Source organism: Oncorhynchus tshawytscha, linkage group LG32 (assembly GCF_018296145.1).
Source record: "Oncorhynchus tshawytscha isolate Ot180627B linkage group LG32, Otsh_v2.0, whole genome shotgun sequence".
In the NCBI taxonomy this organism is placed as follows: domain Eukaryota; kingdom Metazoa; phylum Chordata; class Actinopteri; order Salmoniformes; family Salmonidae; genus Oncorhynchus; species Oncorhynchus tshawytscha.
The window spans coordinates 6222650-6243023 of NC_056460.1; the positions used below are offsets into that span (position 1 = coordinate 6222650).

General features: G+C 40.5%; 1 protein-coding gene across 1 annotated transcript in view; it reads left to right on the forward strand.

The window, feature by feature from the left end:
* The window catches only part of LOC112230398 (complement C3), a 44796-nt gene that overhangs the window by 4768 nt on the left and 19654 nt on the right, over positions 1-20374 (forward strand). The window contains 28 exon segments of the mRNA XM_024396687.2: positions 608-776; positions 1304-1374; positions 1579-1667; positions 1757-1839; positions 4667-4754; positions 4921-5023; positions 5181-5301; positions 5408-5523; positions 5716-5868; positions 6002-6211; positions 6555-6749; positions 6990-7145; positions 8609-8738; positions 10898-10966; positions 11277-11471; positions 11653-11770; positions 11891-11970; positions 12052-12191; positions 12369-12581; positions 13812-13872; positions 15968-16054; positions 16438-16553; positions 16555-16582; positions 16585-16641; positions 17099-17174; positions 17747-17906; positions 18207-18308; positions 18494-18644. Coding sequence (XP_024252455.2) covers positions 608-776; positions 1304-1374; positions 1579-1667; positions 1757-1839; positions 4667-4754; positions 4921-5023; positions 5181-5301; positions 5408-5523; positions 5716-5868; positions 6002-6211; positions 6555-6749; positions 6990-7145; positions 8609-8738; positions 10898-10966; positions 11277-11471; positions 11653-11770; positions 11891-11970; positions 12052-12191; positions 12369-12581; positions 13812-13872; positions 15968-16054; positions 16438-16553; positions 16555-16582; positions 16585-16641; positions 17099-17174; positions 17747-17906; positions 18207-18308; positions 18494-18644 — 3337 coding nt within the window.

Here is a 20374-nt window from a genome sequence, read left to right on the forward strand (position 1 = left end):
CATCTGCATTTCCAGATGGCCAAAGCTAGGTTAAAACAGCCACCACCCAAATTCCAATCTAATTTTGGGGCTCCCGAGAGGCGCAGCGGTCTAAGGCACTGCGTCTCAGTGCTAGAGGCGTCATTACAGACGCCCTGGTTTAAATCCAGGCTGTATCACAACCGTCTGTGATTGGGCGGCGTTCGGGTTTGGCCGGTGTAGGCCGTCATAGTAAATAAGAATTTGTTCTCAACTGACTTGCCTAGTTAAATAAAGGTTACCTTTACAAGGCTCTTTACCCTTCCAGGCCATCCTCTCTCCTGGCCAGCAGATATAGGCAACGAGCAGGAATATACCGACCTTCACACACCCACCCTCTAAGCTCCATCACTTTCTAAAAACATGTTTTCACTTTGCCATTATGGGATATTGTGTGTAGATGGGTAGAAAAATATATATATTTAGTCAATTTTGAATTCAGGCTGTAACACAAAATGTAGAATAAGTCAAGGGGTATGAATACTCTCTGAAGGGACTGTATCTTCATATAAGTTATTAATTTCACAATTTTACCTATGGTTGTGAACTTTGCACAAAAAAAACACTTGTGTTTTCTCCAACTTGTCAGATCCCGGAGGGACCTGACTTCTTTGATGAGGACTACACAGGGAGCCAATATGTGAACCTGTACGCTCAGTTCCCAAGCCACAAGCTTGAGAAAGTAGTCCTGGTCTCCTTTCAAACCGGCTACATATTTATACAAATGGACAAAACCATTTACACGCCGGAAAGTACAGGTATGGCTGAGCCCACTGACCTAAAGACTTCGAATTAGCATCGCTCAGCAACCACCTATGCTCGGTGGCGGACTGGGACCAGAAATCGGCCCTGGTATTCCTAACACACCGGCCCATTTTTTATTTTCTTGGAGCCCCCATTATTAGCCAGATAATGATCATTTAGCGGAAAAAAAAGACAAGTTAAACAGGCCCACTGGGCTAAAAATGGACCGACCCATCTGGCATTTCGAGCAAATGCCAGATGGCCAGTCTGCCCCTGTGAATCAATTTGATTAATTTGTGGTCGGGTCGAAACTCACATGAAACATTCATGGACATTTAGCTAGCTAGCTGGGAGATGAACATTGGGGTGTTACTTTACCTGAAATGCATGTGGTCCTTTTTTACCAGATCTTTGTAGAATTTTGATCCGCAGTCAAAATCGTGTTTCTCTGCTTAATCCACAGATAAAAAGGTGTTACTCTATAAAAACCTAACATCTTAAACTACATTCTTAGTGTATTAATTCAGTAATATTGTTTCAGTTAAATACAGAGTCTTCAGCTTAAACTCCGGTTTAGAGCCTGTAACAGATAGCATCAATGTGGAAATTATGGTAAGTAAAGTAGTCCTCACAATAAATGTTACTGCATTGACAATGTTTCCTTAGTGGTGGTCGATGCATATGGCCAGTTGTCAAAATATTTTCTTTCTGACATTACTCATGTTTACAACTGTCAGTCTTGCGTAGTAACAGATTAATTATCTGTAATCCATTTATGTTAGTCTTTCACATTTCATGTATATTATTTATTTATAGAACCCTGATGGAATCACCTTACTGCAGGAAGATTTCAAACCAGATGATGGGATGACATCTAGAGTCTTCCCTGTCCCAGAAATCACCAGGTTTTTTTGTGCTATTCAATCATCCTAACACACTTATCAGGAAAACTTTTGCCTGTGAACTCTTCTGCTCTCATTCTCTTTTTATATAGCTTTGGAAACTGGAAAGTCGTGGCCAAGTTTAAGAATAGCCCACATAAGAACTTCACTGCAGATTTCGAGGTGAAAGAATATGGTAAGAAGGGTATTGGTTTGGGTGGCCTTTAATTAAAAGGACAATTACGCCACTTTTCAACCTCATATTCATTTCCAGTCTCCATATGTGAAAATGACACGTTTCTATGATCTGTGGTTAAAAAGATAAGAAAAGAATGTTCCTAAAAAATGCTTCTCTATGACATAATAGGGTAGGATTAAAAGTAAGAAAAACAGTGATTTTCAAAACCTGTTTCTAGCCATAGGGAGGTTATTTTCTTTCGCCCCACATCACTGAAAATATCATAATGATTGAAAATCAATTTTTTTTAATGTTTTAATCTCTGATGATGTCATTGGGAATATTTTTTTGTTTGTTCTTTCTATAAAACATAGAAATGCACCGTTTTCAATGAGATGAAAAGAGGTGGAATTGGCCTTTTAAGAACAGGCCTCGCTTGTATAGGACGGAGTGTTTGCACAGTGTTTGTACAGAGTAAATAGGGCCTATGTAAACTACATGAACTGAACAAAAATATAAACCAACATGCAACAATTTAAAAGATTTTACTGAGTTACAATTCATATAAGGAAATCAGTCAATTGAAATAAATACATTTGGCCCTAATCTATGGATTTCACATGACTGGGAATGCTGATACAGTGCATTCGGAAAGTATTCAGACCACTTGACTTTTTCCACATTTTGTTACGTTACAGCCTTATTCTAAAATTGATTAAATCGTTTTTTTCCCTTATCAATCTACACCCAATACCCCATAATGACGAAGGAAAAACAGGTTTTTAGAAACTCTGGAGCTCTGTCAGAGTGACCATAGGGTTCTTGGTCACCTCCCTGATCAAGGCCCTTCTCCCTCGATTGCTCAGTTTGGCCAGGTGGCCAGGTATAGGAAGAGTCTTGGTGGTTCCAAACTTCTTCCATTTAAGAATGATGGAGGCCACTGTGTTCTTGGGGATCTTAAATGCTGCAGAAATAGATGTAGACAGGTGGGTGCCTTTCCAAATCATGTCCAATCAATTGAATTTACCACATGTGGACTCCAATCAAGTTGTAAAAACATCTCAAGTATGATCAATGGAAACACGCACCTGAGCAAAATTTCAAGTCTAAGGTATTTCTGTTTTTATTTTAAATACATTTACAAAAATGTCTAAAAACCTGTTTTCGCTTTGTCATTATGGGGTATTGTGTGTAGATTAAGGCTGTAAAGCAACAAAATGTAGAAAAAGTCAAGGGGTCTGAATACTTTCCAAATGCACTGTAAGCATCTGGTGGTCACAGATACCTTCAAAAAAAGGTTGGTGCGTGGATCAGAAAACCAGTCCGTATCTGGTGTGACCAACATTTGCCTCATGCAGCGTGACACATCTCCTTCGCATAGAGTTGATCAGGCTGTTGATTGGAATGTTGTCCCACACCTCTTCAAAGGCCGTGCGAAGTTGCTGGATATTGGCGGAACTGGAACACGCTGTCGTACACGTCAATCCAGAGCATCCCAAACATGCCCAATTTGTGACATTGAGCATGGAAGAACTTGGACATTTCAGCTTCCAGGAATTGTGTACAGATCCTTGTGTACAAGTCACTTTGTTCACAATGTTAACATCAGCAAACCACTCCACAACGCCATACACGCTGTCAGCCATCTACCAGGTACAATTGAAACTGGGATTCATCTGTGAAGAGTACACTTCTTCAGCGTGCCAGTGGCCATCGAAGGTGAGCATTTCCCCACTGAAGTCGGTCACAACGCCAAACTGCAGTCAGTGCAAGATCCTGGTGAGGACGATGAGAATGCAGAGGATTTTCCGTGAGACGGTTTCTGACAGTTTGTGCAGAAATTCTTCAGCAAATCCATAGGTTCATCAGCTATGTGGGTGGATGGTGTTCTGACAAACAGAGTGAAAAACTAACGGACAACTAGTCAAAGCTCAAACCAAGTTTATTCACCCACTTGGTCAAACCGCTGAAAAGACATGTTTACACAGGCACATATATTTATACCCTCCTTCTAGGTGGAGTCTGTTGCTAGGCAGGAATTTAAGTGGTGACTGTTCCTTCTCACTTCATCTGACCTGACCTTGGCCCACATTCCTCACTCCTCCCTAATCCACTGCTATACAACCTTATCAGTGACTGAAACCAGACTGTTACTCTTTGCCTCTCTCCATAGGATACATGAGATTTGACAAAAACAAAATGTAAGCAATAGGAGATTAGGAGCAGGAGACAGAGACAATGCCATAGCTATTCTCACGGCAGTCGCTGTATGGACAGAATGTAAACTTTCTGCACTCCCCTTTCTCACTCAGTAGATTTCTATACACCCAGTTCTAATATGGTAACATGAATAAGGATATTTTAAGTTAGAATCCAACACTTAAGCCGGGTGTGAAGGTCCTGGGGTTGGCTGGTTACATGTGGTCTGCAGTTGTGAGGCCGGTTGGACGTACTGCCAACTAATCTGAAACGACGTTGGAGGCCGCTTATGGTAGAGAAATGAACATTAAATTCTCTGGCAACAGCTCTGGTGGACATTCCTGCAGTGCAACGCTCCCTCACAACCTGAGACATCTGTGTTGTGTAACAAAACTGCACATTTTAGTGACCTTTTACTGTCCCCAGCAAAGGCTTTTTGATATGCGGATGGATTATTTGACAATGGAGAAATGCTCACTAACATGGATGTAAACAACATTTTTGAACAACATTTTAGAGAAATATGGTGAGTTTGGACATTTTTTAGGATCTTTTATTTCAGGTCATGAAACAAGAAACCAACCCTTTACATGTTGCGTTTATATTTTTGTTCAGTAAATTAATTCATAACTAACTTCCTATCTAGTTCTACCCAGCTTTGAAGTCAAATTGACAGTGAGCAAGTCCTTCTTCTACGTTGACGACGATGAGCTAACGGTCAACATTTATGCCAGGTTGGAGCCATTGTAGAATGTCAAAATATATTTATAGTTGTTATTTCCATGGTAACTATTGCTAAAATTGCTACTTAACGTTTCATGTCATTTATAGTACTCCTCTATCTGTTTCCCTCCCCCTGAATTCTCTGTGGTGATATTGCTGTATGGTTTGTGTCGGAAGGTACCTGTTTGAGGAGCCTGTGAAAGGAGTTTGTTTTGTGGTGTTCGGGGTGATCCAAGGAGTTGACAGGACGAGTTTTCCTGGCTCTCTCCAGAGAGTGGAGGTTTGTGCATGTAATATGGGAGGGAGTATATTTGGATGATACACATACGGGTATTCACAAACATTCACCATGGGTGGTCTATATTTGATTAGCTCTATAGCTTGAATAACACAAGTCTGACAGATGGACATCTTGTCTTTGTTTCTTTCAAATGCAGCTTAAGGAAGGAGTGGGCAAAGCAGTACTGAAGAGACAGCACATTAAAACAACATTTACAGACATCAATAAGCTTTTGCATAAATCCCTATACATATCAGTCAATGTGCTAACGGACACAGGTAAGTAGAGGCTGTAAGTTGTGGTACGTGCATACATTTGCATCTTTTGAAGTGTGCGTTTGTGTTCAGTCTCAGAACAGGGAAGGTGTTGGTTTTAAACCCTCAGGGAGTGAGATGGTGAAAGCAGAGAAAAAGGGAATCTTCATAGTCAAGTCACCGTATAGCATTCACTTCAAGAAGACCCCGCCGTACTTCAAACCAGGAATGCCGTATGATGTCTTGGTACATTTAAGAACATTCAATCACTGTGTTCTACATTAACTCAATTACTATGCTATTCCAAAGTGTTGCCCAGTTCTTTTAACCAGGGAACCCACCTGGTAACTGTGGTCAAGGGGTAGGATGATATATTGGGCTTACACTGTCTTTCCTACCTATTGGTCTAATTGTACCTCTTTCCATTTGTACTATTAGGTGTATGTGACCAATCCAGACGATTCTCCAGCCAAAGATATCGATGTGGAGGTTTTACAAAAAGACCAAAAAGTGCTGGGGAAGACCCATGACAATGGTATTGCCAAAATAACCATTAACACGAGAGCGGGGGATTCTGAGCTGCCAATCACGGCAAGTTCAAAACTAAAACTTCTCTAAGCCGCAATCCAATTATGTGTGCATGTCTGTTTTGGCTTTTTGTTCTGTATCAATCACAGTGTTGACGCCTTGGAGTCGTTCATGTTGTTACTCTATTTCCACACAGGTGAAAACCAAAGTCGACGGACTTGGGGATGACAGGCAGGGCACACAGAAGATGACTGCCAAACCCTATCAAACAAAAGACAATTCACAGAACTACATTCACATACACATCCATTCTACAGATGTCAAAATCAAAGATCAACTCAAAGTAGACCTAAGCCTCGGCAGCAGTCCCTCGGCCCAAAATAACAATCATGAGATAACCTTCCTGGTGTGTACCGGTCAACTTTAACCACATAGACTTGTGTATTTTACCGAGCTGGGGTGCATTGGTTGGCAACATTACAGGGTAAAAATGCTACATGGTGTGTATTTATTGTATTCAAGTGTGGTATGTAAACCAATATATCTATATTTTTAGTTGTTTTTGAAAAAAACGTAAAAGCGCAGAGGTGCTGCTTTGAGGAAGGAACAATAACCATGGGTTTTGTTCCTTACTTAAACCATGAACTCACTGACTCCACCCATCCCTGGTTGGTAATTTATTCCCTTAGTGCCAGTTTGTCATCCCCGTAGGGAGGATTACTGTCAGTTATCGGTCTCTGTATTCACAGATCTTGAGCAAGGGACAGCTCATCAACTCCCAAAAGATAGAGTGGAATAAGGGACAGGGACTGATGTCACTGCCTCTGGTGGTGAACAAGGATATGATCCCCTCCTTCCGGGTCGTGGCGTATTACCACGTGGGCCATAATGAGGTTGTGTCTGACTCTGTGTGGATCGACGTCAAGGACACGTGCATGGGATTGGTAAGAATGTTGCCTTACTGTGCAGAGCCCATCGTCTAGTGGTAACACTGTGCTCTAGTCACATCTACCACTCTCCACCAGAGAGCGGGGTTCAACCTGTGTCCACCCTTTCTACTGTTATACCCATGTGCCTGTCTCCCCCTCTTAAAAATGGTTCCTTACTGTGTTAGTATTTCAGTGTGAGGTGTTGCATTCAGAACTTCTCAAATATGACCTCCGTCTTTGTGTGCCATACTGTAGCTAAAAGTGAAGGATGTCAGACACAGTCGTAGTTATGCACCTCAGAAAAGAGTCACCCTGTCTATCATTGGTGATCCTGGGGCCAAGGTGGGACTTGTGGCCGTGGATAAGGGGGTCTACGTCCTGAATGACAAAAGACGACTTACTCAGACTAAGGTGAATAACTGCAGACTGAACTTTCCCTACTTCAGCCAGCTAATTAATGATACTCTTTGAGCCTTGTCATCTAAATTGTGCATAATTGTTCACTTATTGATGTTAGACCTACAGTGGTATCCAAAATTATTGACACGCTTGAAACAGATGAGCAATATTGACTGTATAAAATAAATACTGAGCTATATTGCATGCCAAAACATTTTTTTTTATACTAACACAATTGCTCAGAGAAAGAGATTTTGTAACAAAAATTAGGTAGGGGTCAAAATTATAGACACCCCTAAAGATTCTTATGAATAAAGTAGTCAAACGTTTAGTGTTTGGGCCTATATTCCTAGCACGCAATGACTACAGTACATCAACCTTGTGACTCTACAAACTTGTTGGATGAATTTGCAGTTTGTTTTGGTTTTGTAAATAGTATACAGATAATACAGATATTCCTGAATGAATTGTGAATGATGATGATGAGAGGGTCAAAGATTATACCCCCCCCAAGACATGCTAATCTCGCCTGTTATTGGAACTTCAAAAGCAAGCTTGATGTAGTCATTGTGTACTAGCAATAGGGGACCAGATACTAAACCCCTTTATTCGTAAGAATCTTTAGGGGTGTCAATAATTTTGACCCCTACCTTATCTAGATGAAGAAGAAAAAAGATGTTAAACAATATTTATTTCGCAGAGAAATGTATTAAATAATATAATTTCCCAATTTTTTGGAGCATAGAATATTTTATTTATTTATTTTACAAATTTGTATTGTTCATCTTTATCAATGGTGTCAATCATTTCAGACCCCCACTGAATGTATTTCATGTGGGTATAAAAAAAAAGTGACGTGTTTTTTTAAATGTAATCTTTCAAATCTTTAAAAAAAAAAAAGCCATGTGGGTATTTAACATAATTGTACTCGGGAAACTGGTTGGTTTGATAAATCAAATGAATGTGCGAGAGAATTCAACTTGGAGAATCTTTATAAAACAATATGATAAATAGATTTTTGATAGATGCAACATTTTCATTTGTACTCTTTTTTTTGTAAACTTTTTTGTAAACTTTGACCATACAGAAGATTGCACCCTACTTGCCCACCAACACTTGGGAATGTTTTGGGACTTAGCTGATTTGTGTGTAAGTGTGTTTTTGGTTTTACTGTCCTTGTGCGGACCAGAAGTCCACAAGGATAGTAAAATAGGAAAGGTCGGAACAAGTGGGGGAATTTTTGCCGGTCCCCACAAGGAAAAGGCTATTTTAGGTTTAGAGGTTAGGTTTAGGGGTTAGTTTTAGGGTTGGGTTAGGGGTTAGGGGAAATAGGATTTTGAATGGGAATCAATTGTCTTGTCCCCACAAGGATAGTAAAATGTGTGTGTGTGTGTGTGTGTGTGTGTGTGTGTGTGTGTGTGTGTGTGTGTGTGTGTGTGTACATGGTATGGGTATGTGCATGCATCCATCCTTAGATCTGGGACATAATAGAGAAACATGACACAGGCTGCACTGCAGGGAGTGGAAATGACAGTATGGGGGTTTTCTACGATGCTGGGCTGGTGTTTGCATTCAACACTGCAAAGGGCACCCCTCAGAGGACAGGTATTTGACATAAGGCCTCTACATAAAAGCTGCAATACACATTCAGGCCTGTCTAGTCTTGCGTGGCCATGCCTGCCTAGTCTCTCGTTCACTTGACTATTGGAAGTCAGGCAAACTTCACGTTTGGATTTCTAGTTTGAATGGGAATGGTCAAAGTCAATTGCATTCAGCGCTCGGATTTGGTTGCCTCAGTAAAGGCATTTAGTGTATTTTCTTTTTCTTGTTTTGTCCGTGTCTCTGTTTAAGTAGCCTATGCAACATTTGTTTTGTATCTTATGCATGCTAGCTTGTTGCTTGTTATTTTGTTACTCAATGTCTCTTTGGAATGGCACCCATGCAAAATACTTGATTGGTTTGGTAGAGGTTTGATAGAGGTTTGAAAGAGGCATTACCCACTGGGCACAAACTGGTTGAATCAACATTGTTTCAACATAATTTGTCAATGTATTGTGAAGTTGAATCATCAACGTAAACTGTTGTTTTGAGGATGAAATTTCAACCACAGGATTGTCCTTTGCTAACCAAAGGTCAACATAGACAAACCTTTGAATTTGTACCTTTAAAACAACGTCAGATCTTCAACGTTATATCCACTATCAGAAGAAAAACTACAGGCTGGGCCGCACCTCCAACTGGAGAATTGATCTATCAAAAGCTACCCGTTGGTCTCCCATCCAGGGTTTTAACCAAGGCCTGCTTAGCTATGACACATGTGTACACAGGTACACATTTTTCGTTCTGCCCCTGAGCAAGGCAGTTAACCTACTGTTTCCCGGGTGCCAATGAAGTGGATGACAATTAAGGCAGCCCCCCACACCTCTCTGATTCAGAGGGTTTGGTTAAATGCGGAAGACACATTTCAGTTGAATGCATTCAGTTGTACCCCCTTTCCCTTCCCTACGATATTTGTATTACCAATATTATTACCAATATATTTCCTATTACCAATATGCTATGGTGAGAATGATTATTGAAAAATCTCAACCTAAAAACTAAATGGAAACACTGTTGCTTTCGATATTGGCCATATACCACAGCCCTCTGGCCTTATTTCTTAAATAGATAATTCATGTTGTAGGCCTACAGTTTCAAGCTCTGGTTGATTTCAAATGTAATAGTATTCAGTGATAATGAATTGGGTTTGGTTGTCAATGCTGTGTCTTCTGCTCGGTAGTTCCATCTGTGCCACTGAATTAGTCTGGCTTTAATTCCAGTTTGGCTACAAAAAAAGCTACATTGATTACAAATATAGTGTAGACATTGTTAATGTTGTAAATGACTATTGTAGTTGGAAACGGCTGATTTTTAATGGAATATCTACATAGGCGTACAGAGGCCCATTATCAGCAACCATCACTCCTGTGTTCCAATGGCACGTTGTGTTAGCTAATCCATGTTTATAATTCTAAAAGGCTAATTGATCATTAGAAAACCCTTCTGCAATTAAGTTAGCACAGCTGAAAACTGTTGTCTGATTAAAGAAGCATAAAACGGTCCTTCTTTATACTAGTTGAGTATCTGGAGCATCAGCATTTGTGGGTTTTATTACAGGCTCAAAATGGCCAGAAACAAAGAGCTTTCTTCTGAAACTCGTCAGTCTATTCTTGTTCTGCGATAGGAAGGCTATTCCATATGAGAAATTGCCAAGAAACTGAAGATCTCATACAACGCTGTGTACTACTCCCTTCACAGAACAGCACAAACTGTCTCTAACCAGAATAGAAAGAGGAGTGGGAGGCCCCGGTGCACAACTGAGCAAGAGAACAAGTACATTAAAGTGTCTAGTTTGAGAAATAGACACCTCACAAGTCCTCAACTGGCAGCTTCATTAAATAGTACCCGCAAAACACCAGTCTCAACATCAACAATGAAGAGGCGATTGTGTTCTTTTGCCCATCTTCATCTTTTATTTTTATTGGCCAGTCTGAGATATTACTTTTTATTTGCAACTCTGCAAAGAAGTCCCATGTATTATTACTTAACTTGTAAATACACTAAAATAAATATTTTAGCCAGTTATCAGCTGGTGTATCATATATTACTTCACCAGAGTATCTTCATTCTCAATGTGGAGTTTGGTTGATGTAGGCTTAATAGATTTGTCCTTAATATTGTCTTGGCAAGTTTTGTCCATCAGTCTTCTTCTTTGTGTGCTTTAGTCTCCAGCTGCCCTGTCAACTCACGGAGACGACGAGCAGTAACTGTAAATGATGTCGGAACCACAATGGGTAGGACAAGAGTTTCTCTGCTTGTGATGCCTGATCATAAAACTGGATGTTTTTATTTGGACTATGTACTGTATGTATCCATGTACGTATGTATTTATTTATTAGTAGAACTTAGTACTACTTTCTTACCAAACAGACATATGTTGTAAGGATGTCAAATAGTGTTTTATTGTTTATGTTTTCAATCTCTGGGAATGAGAACGAATTGTGAAATAGGAAGACTGCTGTCCTGATTGGTCACTAAACAAACTTCAAGTGACTCTCACTACTGGGTTTCCCAAAGCTTTTAATGCATTTCTCTCTGTCCTAGCGAGCCAGTACACAGGCCTGGAGAGACAGTGCTGCATGGACGGTATGAGGAAGAACATTCTAGATTACACGTGCGAGCGGCGATCCCAATACATCAGTGATGGAACAGAGTGTGTGGGAGCCTTCCTGAAATGTTGTAGAGAAATGGTCACCAAAGGCGAAGAGGCCAAGATTGACCAGCTCACACTAGCCCGCAGTAAGTAAAACAACTGTGGTGGACTGGAATTGTCAATTCTAAAATTGCACACTATGGAAATCGAGAGGTATAAACAAAAACAGAATGTGAATGTTAAAGTATACTGGTATTCCCTTCTGTGTAAAAGGGAAATACATTCACAGTGATGGAAACTGTCTGACTTCTTGTCACTCTTTGTAAGGTGAGAAAGAGGATGACCAATTCGAAAGTTTTGACGAAATCAAGTCCCGTTCCTTCTTCCCTGAGAGTTGGCTATGGAATGAGGAGAGTTTGCCACAGTGTCCTAAAGATGAGGAGTGGTAAGAACAGAATTGAGTGAGATTGTTCAATGCACTACAGTAAAATGCGTTCTTATGCATATCCCTTTTCCCATGTAAATAAAATCCTACTTATTTTCTCTCTCTCTTTTTGCCATTTAGTGCTATACAGAAATCAATTGACTTACCAGATTCCATCACCAGCTGGCAGATCACTGCTATTGGCCTGTCCAAAACACATGGTACAGTCATGTATTTGTGCCCCTCTTTCTATATTGGTGGCTACACTTTCTACATCTTATGGCAACTCTCTTGCTCAATAGGAATCTGTGTGTCTGAACCCCTTACGCTGATTGTTCGTAAGAACTTCTTCCTTGATCTGAAGCTGCCCTACTCTGCCGTACGCAATGAGCAGCTGGAAATCAAAGCCATTCTTCACAACTACATGGCCGACACTATAACCGTAAGCTTATTGTCATTTAAAAGCAGGCACGCAACCCAGCCCAAATATTTTATTCTAAAATCAGTATGACGCCTGATTATTAGTATGATAATTACTATTATTATACCATTCAGTGTGTTTTTTATCTGATCAGATGCACGATGATGTGACAACATCACCTCTCCACCCTAATGGCAGGTCCGTGTAGAACTGAGGGAGACATCAGATGTGTGCAGCTCTGCTAGCAAGAAGGGGAAGTATGTTGTTACTGTTATGGTGGACCCCAGGTCCACACGAAGTGTCCGCTTTGTCATCATCCCCATGATGTTGGGCCTCCATACCATCGAGGTGAAGGCCTCCGTCCGAGATTGGGGTGGTCAAGACGGTGTTAAGAAGGAGCTACGTGTGGTGGTAAGGCAAACCGTTGCATCTTGACAGATCTATCTAGTAACTACCCTGAGGATGATATGGAATTTATATATGAACATGTGTCGATCAGTGTGAATCTGATTGATTGAATCATAAATTCCAGTCCTCAACAAATGAGGGCTACCACCTTACAGTTATGCTAAGAGGTAACACCTGGAGAAGAGTGGAAGGCGCTCAACCAATTTGAGATGAGGTGCCACAATTTTTATATCCAATTATAACCAATAAGGCGGGGGGGTCACAGAGTCACCGGGCCAACATAGAGAAGGGGCCCTTGCCCTTCACAGAAACATTCTGCAGTCAATGTGGCTGTTTCCAAATTACTAAGTTATCGAAACAAGATTTTGACTTATTAAGAATGTGACCTTTCCCAACCTATCCAAGGTACAGGTTGCCAATATTTGGTGCCATCCATGTACCCAGCCGTCCAACTACACTGTAACCAATAAGGCGTCAAACTTAAAATAATTAGTGTTGCTGGAAAAGAGGAATGTGGATTGGTATCAATTCTCAAATCAAGATGTTCTGGTACCTTGAAGTCACCTGTCTTTATGATAAGATGGAAGAACAGGAAGCATTTGTTTGATGCTCTCAATATCTGACACAATGGGTTTGCCTGTCCAGGCACTTGTGAATCTTCAGTTATGTGTAGAAGAGTGGGAAGTTGGACATACATGAACTGCCAAGTAGTGCTGCTTCTTAATTCACTATAGCTTAACCCGGATGCCAGCCGCACCATTTAACTCACAACCGAGGTCAGCTTGCAGGTGCCTGGCCCGCCACAAAGACACGCTAGAGTGCAATGAGCCAAGGAAAGCCCTCCAGCCAGTCCCTCCCCTAACCCGGTCGGCACTGGGCCAATTATGTGCCGCCTTATATGGAGCTCCCGACCGGCTGTCACAGAGCCTGGCATCGAACCCCAGACTGTAGTGGTGCCTCACCACTAATGATGAAATGTGGCATTTCTTGACTCTTGTGGTGGATGTTGATCCTTGAATATTTGGTAACTGGAAAGCCTTGCTATTTAACAATGATTCCAGAATTTTCCCATAAAAAGTAGGCCTATTTGCTGTACAAGTAAATACTTTATCGAGCCTTTTGGAAAACCTAGGCCACCAGGTGAATTGTTGTAATTCAAGCAAATAACCTATATGTTGAGTTGATAAATAAGCATAAGAGCAAATTACAGTGTTTTCATTCTAACAATGACAGGCCGAAGGGGTGCGGACAAGGCTTCAGGTGAAGAATGTGGAACTGGATCCTGCCAGACACGGTGAGTGTATGGCAACATATACAGATGTAAATTATTTATAGTTCCAGTGACAGTGTTGCCATTCGTTTAAAAAAAAATAAACATTTGTATTTAACCATTGATTTAACTAGGCAAGTCAGTTAAGAACAAATTCTTATTTATAATGAGGCCTACCAAAAGGCCTCGTGGGGACGGGAGCTGGGGTAATAAAAAAAAAAATATATATATATATATATATATATATATATATATATATATATATATAGGACAAAACACACATCACAAAAAGAGAGACAACACAACACTATATAAAAAGAAACCTAAGACAACTGTCGTGTCTTTGGCTATGCCGGATTAAGTGATATGACATGCTATTCTATAAAATAATTTCTCGGTAATTAATATCACCTGATGGAGCTAATCATGTAAATGCAATTAACTAGAGAGTCGGGCACCACAAAATAATATTTATATCTTCCGAATAAACTCTTAAGGACCTCGTAATATTTTACATCAATAGCAATCAATATCAATCGTCACCTTAATTCAGTCTCATCTGAAAGTTGTAAATTCTTAGTTATCTGCACAAACCCTGGCTAACAATTTGAATCAGCAATACAAAATTGGGTTTAATTATTTATTTACTATATACCTAACTAATCACACAGAATTACACATATACATAATTAAATCATAACTTGATTACAAATTACATCATAAAGGAAAACGTCCCTAGCGGGCGAAACAGATATGACAGCTTGTCACACAAAAGAAAAGGGGCTGGGTTTGAGTGAAGGAGCGGTAAGACTGAGGAACAAAGGGAAGAAGCTGGGCTATCGTAAATACAGTATCTTATGCATTCTAAATTACCGCCCATTTGGAAAAGGAAAATGCAATAAATATTTACTCTGAGCTGCGCTTCGGTAGGTTGGTGGTAGATGGAAGGCCGTGTTGCCAAACCGAGTCCTTTGAAGAATGTCTCTGGTTGTCAATTGGATACGTTGTAGTAACGTCGTTGGATAGACTGGATACTCTGTCTGTTCCTTCCTAACCCTCGTTGATCTGCTGTTGCTAACTCAACGGCTAGGAGGTATCACTTCTGTAGTGAATAAGAGTTCAAAGTTCATACCATTTGCAACCAAAGCTCACGCTGTTGTTGGCTTCGTTCTGTAGTTATTATCTGAACCATTCTGACATAGGACCATCGTCCTCACATCGTTGGAACAGCTGGTTATATTGTCGTCAAGACTTTATATAGGAAGGGAGAAAAGGGGTGTGTTTCATAGTTTACAACCTATGTCTCTTCACGTGGGCGGGCCATTGAGTGAGCAGCCCTATCTTATGAAAACCCACATCTCACATTTTAGAAGCTAAAATCACATTTCATCCCACCACAAATAATTTCATATTCAAACATTTAAATTGAACAACAATTCCATGTGGTTCCGATATCTCTGATGTGTAGACTTTCCACTGTAGAGTTTATGTCATCTTATCATTGATGAGAATGTCTCAGATGACAACCGAACTGACATCATATTCATTAAGTACCACCGCATATGTTCAATTGGTCGCATTACCAGAATATAGTTCATTTCTCCCCACCTTCTGATGTTCCCAGAATCTCTATGTTAATCAAGAGTTTTGCAAATGTAACATCAGTAGGGTAGAGAGAGGAAACGGGGGGAAAGAGGTATTTATGACTGTCATAAACCTAACCCCCAGGCCAATGTCATGACACAACATAGCAAGGCAGGAACACATGACAACACAGCATGGTAGGAACACAACATGACAACAACATGGTAGCAGCACAACATGGTAGCAGCACAAAAACACGTACCGAAACATGGTACAAACATTATTGGGCACAGACAAGAGCACAAAGGGCAAGAAGGTAGAGACAACAATACATCCCGCAAAGCAGCCAAAACTGTCGGTAAGAGTGTCCATGATTGAGTCTTTGCACTGATGAGTATCATGATGGTTGATAATATACATTTAATATGCAAGCCATATTGTATGGCTTTACCCGTAAGTGAGACTGAATGGTTAAAACTCCTAACAACTGTTTGCTCTCTCTTTCTTTCTGTCTTTGTCTCTCTCTGGTTAAAAGGGGGGACTGATATTGTGCATGTTGGGAGTGGTGCACTGACTGACCAGGTTCCAAATACACTTGCCAGCACACACATAAGTGTGACAGGTGAGACGGAATGATCTGACATACATGCACCATTAAGAAATGTACTGCGGATACGTGTTGACAACATTAGTTGAATTAGCTAGAGTTGCTCACTAGTCTCGTCTGGATTCACAAAGCTATAGGACCGCCATGGCTATTAACATCGTCAGTAGAAAAAAAAACATTGTGTGATGCTTTGGAAGCTTAGTGTAGGGATAAGCTGGGATCAGTAATAATACTGTTGTAGTGTGGCTCTATTGCTCCGTGGTAATTCTTTATCATCTATGTCACAAAAATGTCTTTGTCATTTTGTCACTGACCATTGACTCTGGAGTCATATTCCAGTTCTGATTATGTTTTACTGTCTGCATTTACCTTTGAATGGGCTGTATGCAACTTGTCAGGTCAGCAGTTGGCCCGGACGATAGAGGCTGCCATCAGTGGTTCACCCCTGGGTGACCTCCTTCAGCAACCAAGTGGCTGCGGGGAGCAAAACATGATGAAGATGACTTTACCTCTCATCGCCACACTTTACCTGGACGAGACCAAACAGTGGGATACGGTGGGGTTAGAACGCAGGAAGGAAGCAGTCAACTTCATTAAAATGGGTAAGAAGCTTTAGAAATCCACTTTTGAGGTTTTCAATTTACAGTTGCACAACTCCCAGAGAGGATGGCATTGATTGGAGCATTTGCATTAAAAGTTGATATAATATTACAGTGTAGTTTTAGCAATTGTTTTTTTTTTTTTTACATTGGATTTGGTTAGCAACCACACAAAAAGCAAGTTAGAATTATTTTGTTTAAAGCTTGAACAGACCAGGGGTGGGTTTCCAAAAGCCTTTGTAGCTAATTTGGTACTTTGTCTCTCAACAATGAGTGATGTAGTGGTAAAAAAAAAAATGTGCGGAAACGCTGATCGCTGAATAAAGTAACACTCCCTAACATGTTAGCTACAAAGGCTTTGGGTGTGATCAGCACCCTCGGCACAAATTCTTTGTTATCATCAGCACAAATAAGGCTTTGATTATCTTCATGGTTCCTGGTTTTCTTTTGTTATATCAAGGCTATGAGCAGGAAATGGCCTATCGGAAAGCAGATGGATCATATGCTACCTTTCTTTATGAGCGTAGTGGTACCTGGTGAGCTAAACCTTCCTCCACTCCCACACAAATGTTCTCTATATCCTCCAATGTCCCACAATACCAGGGACACAACATTAGATGTACAACATATAGGCCTAGGTCTACTGTATGTTAAAACAACAGTCTGCAATTGGTACATCATTTAACAAATAAATAGATGATTGACATAGCCATTGATTCTTTAAGAATATAACAACTGTCTTACCCCTCTTACTGTCTTATTTCATTGTTTGTAAACAATGTTACTGTTTTTTGATCTCATGAATGTCCTTGCATCTATAGCTCTGTCTGTAATTTCTTTGAGTGGCTACAGTTCCTCAGCCCCAATCCCTCAGCTGTTTACCAAAACAAGTGTCAGGGCAGCCGTGTTGTTTTTCTCTTCTTCGAATCGCAGACTGCAACTTTAACTGAATTGTATCTGTTGACTTACACCAATAAGACCTTGTAGTGGTGAAACAAAGAAGCACGTAGCACTTTGAGGAATAACAAAGGAGGACGATTTATACATGTACATTTTGTTCATGGCAGGGTATGTGATACATAGGCCTAAATATCATCCTTCCATCTAGGCTCACAGCTTATGTTGTGAAGGTATTTGCCATGGCAAACCCGTTCATCGTTATTCCGAAAGATGTCCTGTGCAGTGCAGTCAAGTGGCTTGTCATGGAAAGACAGCGGCCCAATGGCATTTTTGAAGAATCTGGCAAAATCCTGACCCCCAGCATGATGGTACTGTATGGGTTGCAGGCAAAATCAAGTCAACCATCATTATTTGTGCCAAATTGATTTTCTAAAACAAATGATATCAATGGCAGTAGGAAACATCTCACCCCTGTCCTACCATACATGTAGCCGAACAAGAATTCTAATAATATTCCTCAGTTGTAATTTTGTTTCTGAGTCTTATTTAATCAAAATCTTTGGAGTTTTCATGGAAAGGTTCTTAAACAAATTCAGGGGTACATTCTTGCAGAGAATTAGACAAGAAAACGGACATACCATTTCTGTCTTGTATTTGCTTATCTACAGGGAGATGTACTGGGGAAAGACGTGGACGACACACTGACAGCATTTGTGCTCATAGCCATGCAGGAAGCACACACATTTTGCACAAATTACGATGGTATCAGTGTAAGTGAAATTTACACAATCTAATTTCCTATTACTTCTTTCATAAACATGTTTTCTATGGTCATGCATAGTCGAACAACAATGGCAGTTTTTTAAGAAGTCTATGGAATTGTTTTTGGTTGCATTTTTCCTCTGATACTTCAAGAAGTTCGCAACTGCCTCTCTTTTTCTTTCTCTCTCTCCAGGAGCTACCAGACAGCATGAAAAAGGCTGTGCAATACCTGGAATCTCGAAATCAATACCTGACCAACCCCTATTCAGTGGCCATGACCTCATATGCCCTGGCTAACAAGGGCAAGCTCAACAAGGATATCCTGTTCAAATTCTCATCGAAAGGTAACCTTCAGTTTCATGAAACACAATTGCTGACTCATACAGTGGGGCAAAAAAGTATTTAGTCAGCCACCAATTGTGCAAGTTCTCCCACTTAAAAAGATGAGAGAGGCCTGTAATTTTCATCATAGGTACACTTCAACTATGAATTTATTTGCAAATTATGGTGGAAAATAAGTATTTGGTCACCTACAAACAAGCAAGATTTCTGGCTCTCACAGACCTGTAACTTCTTCTTTAAGAGGCTTCTCTGTCCTCCACTCGTTACCTGTATTAATGGCACCTGTTTGAACTTGTTATCAGTATAAACGACATCTGTCCACAACCTCAAACAGTCACACTCCAAACTCCAATATGGCCAAGACCAAAGAGATGTCAAAGAACACCAGAAACAAAATTGTAGACCTGCACCAGGCTGGGAAGATTGAATCTGCAATAGGTAAGCAGCTTGGTTTGAAGAAATCAACTGTGGGAGCAATTATTAGGAAATGGAAGACATACAAGACCACTGATAATCTTCCTCGATCTGGGGCTCCATGTAAGATCTCACCCCGTGGGGTCAAAATGATCACAAGAACGGTGAGCAAAAATCCCAGAACCACACGGGGGGACCTAGTGAATGACCTGCATGTCATATGGTCAGATGAAACCAAAATATTACTTTTTGGTAAAAACTCAACTCGTCGTGTTTGGAGGACAAAGAATGCTGAGTTGCATCCAAAGAACACCATACCTATGGGGGTGGAAACATCATGCTTTGGGGCTGTTTTTCTGCAAAGGGACCAGGACGACTGATCCGTGTAAAGGAAAGAATGAATGGGGCCATGTATCGTGAGATTTTGAGTGAAAACCTCCTTCCATCAGCAAGGGTATTGAAGATGAAACATGGCTGGGTCTTTCAGCATGACAATGATCCCAAACACACCATCCGGGCAACGAAGGAGTGGCTTCGTAAGAAGCATTTCAAGGTCCTGGAGTGGCCTAGCCAGTCTCCAGATATCAACCCCATAGAAAATCTTTGGAGGGAGTTGAAAGTCCATGTTGCCCAGCAACAGCCCCAAAACATCACTGCTCTAGAGGAGATCTGCATGGAGGAATGGGCCAAAATACCAGCAACAGTGTGTGAAAACCTTGTGAAGACTTACAGAAAACGTTTGACCTCTGTCATTGCCAACAAAGGGTATATAACAAAGTATTGAGATAAACTTTTGTTATTAACCAAATACTTATTTTCCACCATAATTTGCAAATAAATTCATAAAAAATCCTACAATGTGATTTTTCTGGATGTTTTTTTCTCATTTTGTCTGTCATAGTTGAAGTGTACCTATGATGAAAATTACAGGCCTCTCTCATCTTTTTAAGTGGGAGAACTTGCACAATTGGTGGCTGACTAAATACTTTTTTGCCCCACTGTATAGCTCAGTGCTCTTGACATCAAAAAAGGTTCATTTCCCAGTGTAGCAGATGTGTTTTTGTACACTTCTTTTGTTATCAATAAAGAATGTAGGGCTGTCCCCGACTAAAACAAATATTTGTCGACCGAGAGTCATCCTGTTCTTTCGACCAATCGATTGGTCAAAATGTTTAAACAACTTTTTCCGTATAGACAGACACACCCTATGTGTTTGAATAAAATCAACTACATATGCACTGAGATTGACTGACTGATGATTTCAGCACATTGTTTGATTAAATAATGAAGACAAGAAAGAGCCCGATGGTCACACTGG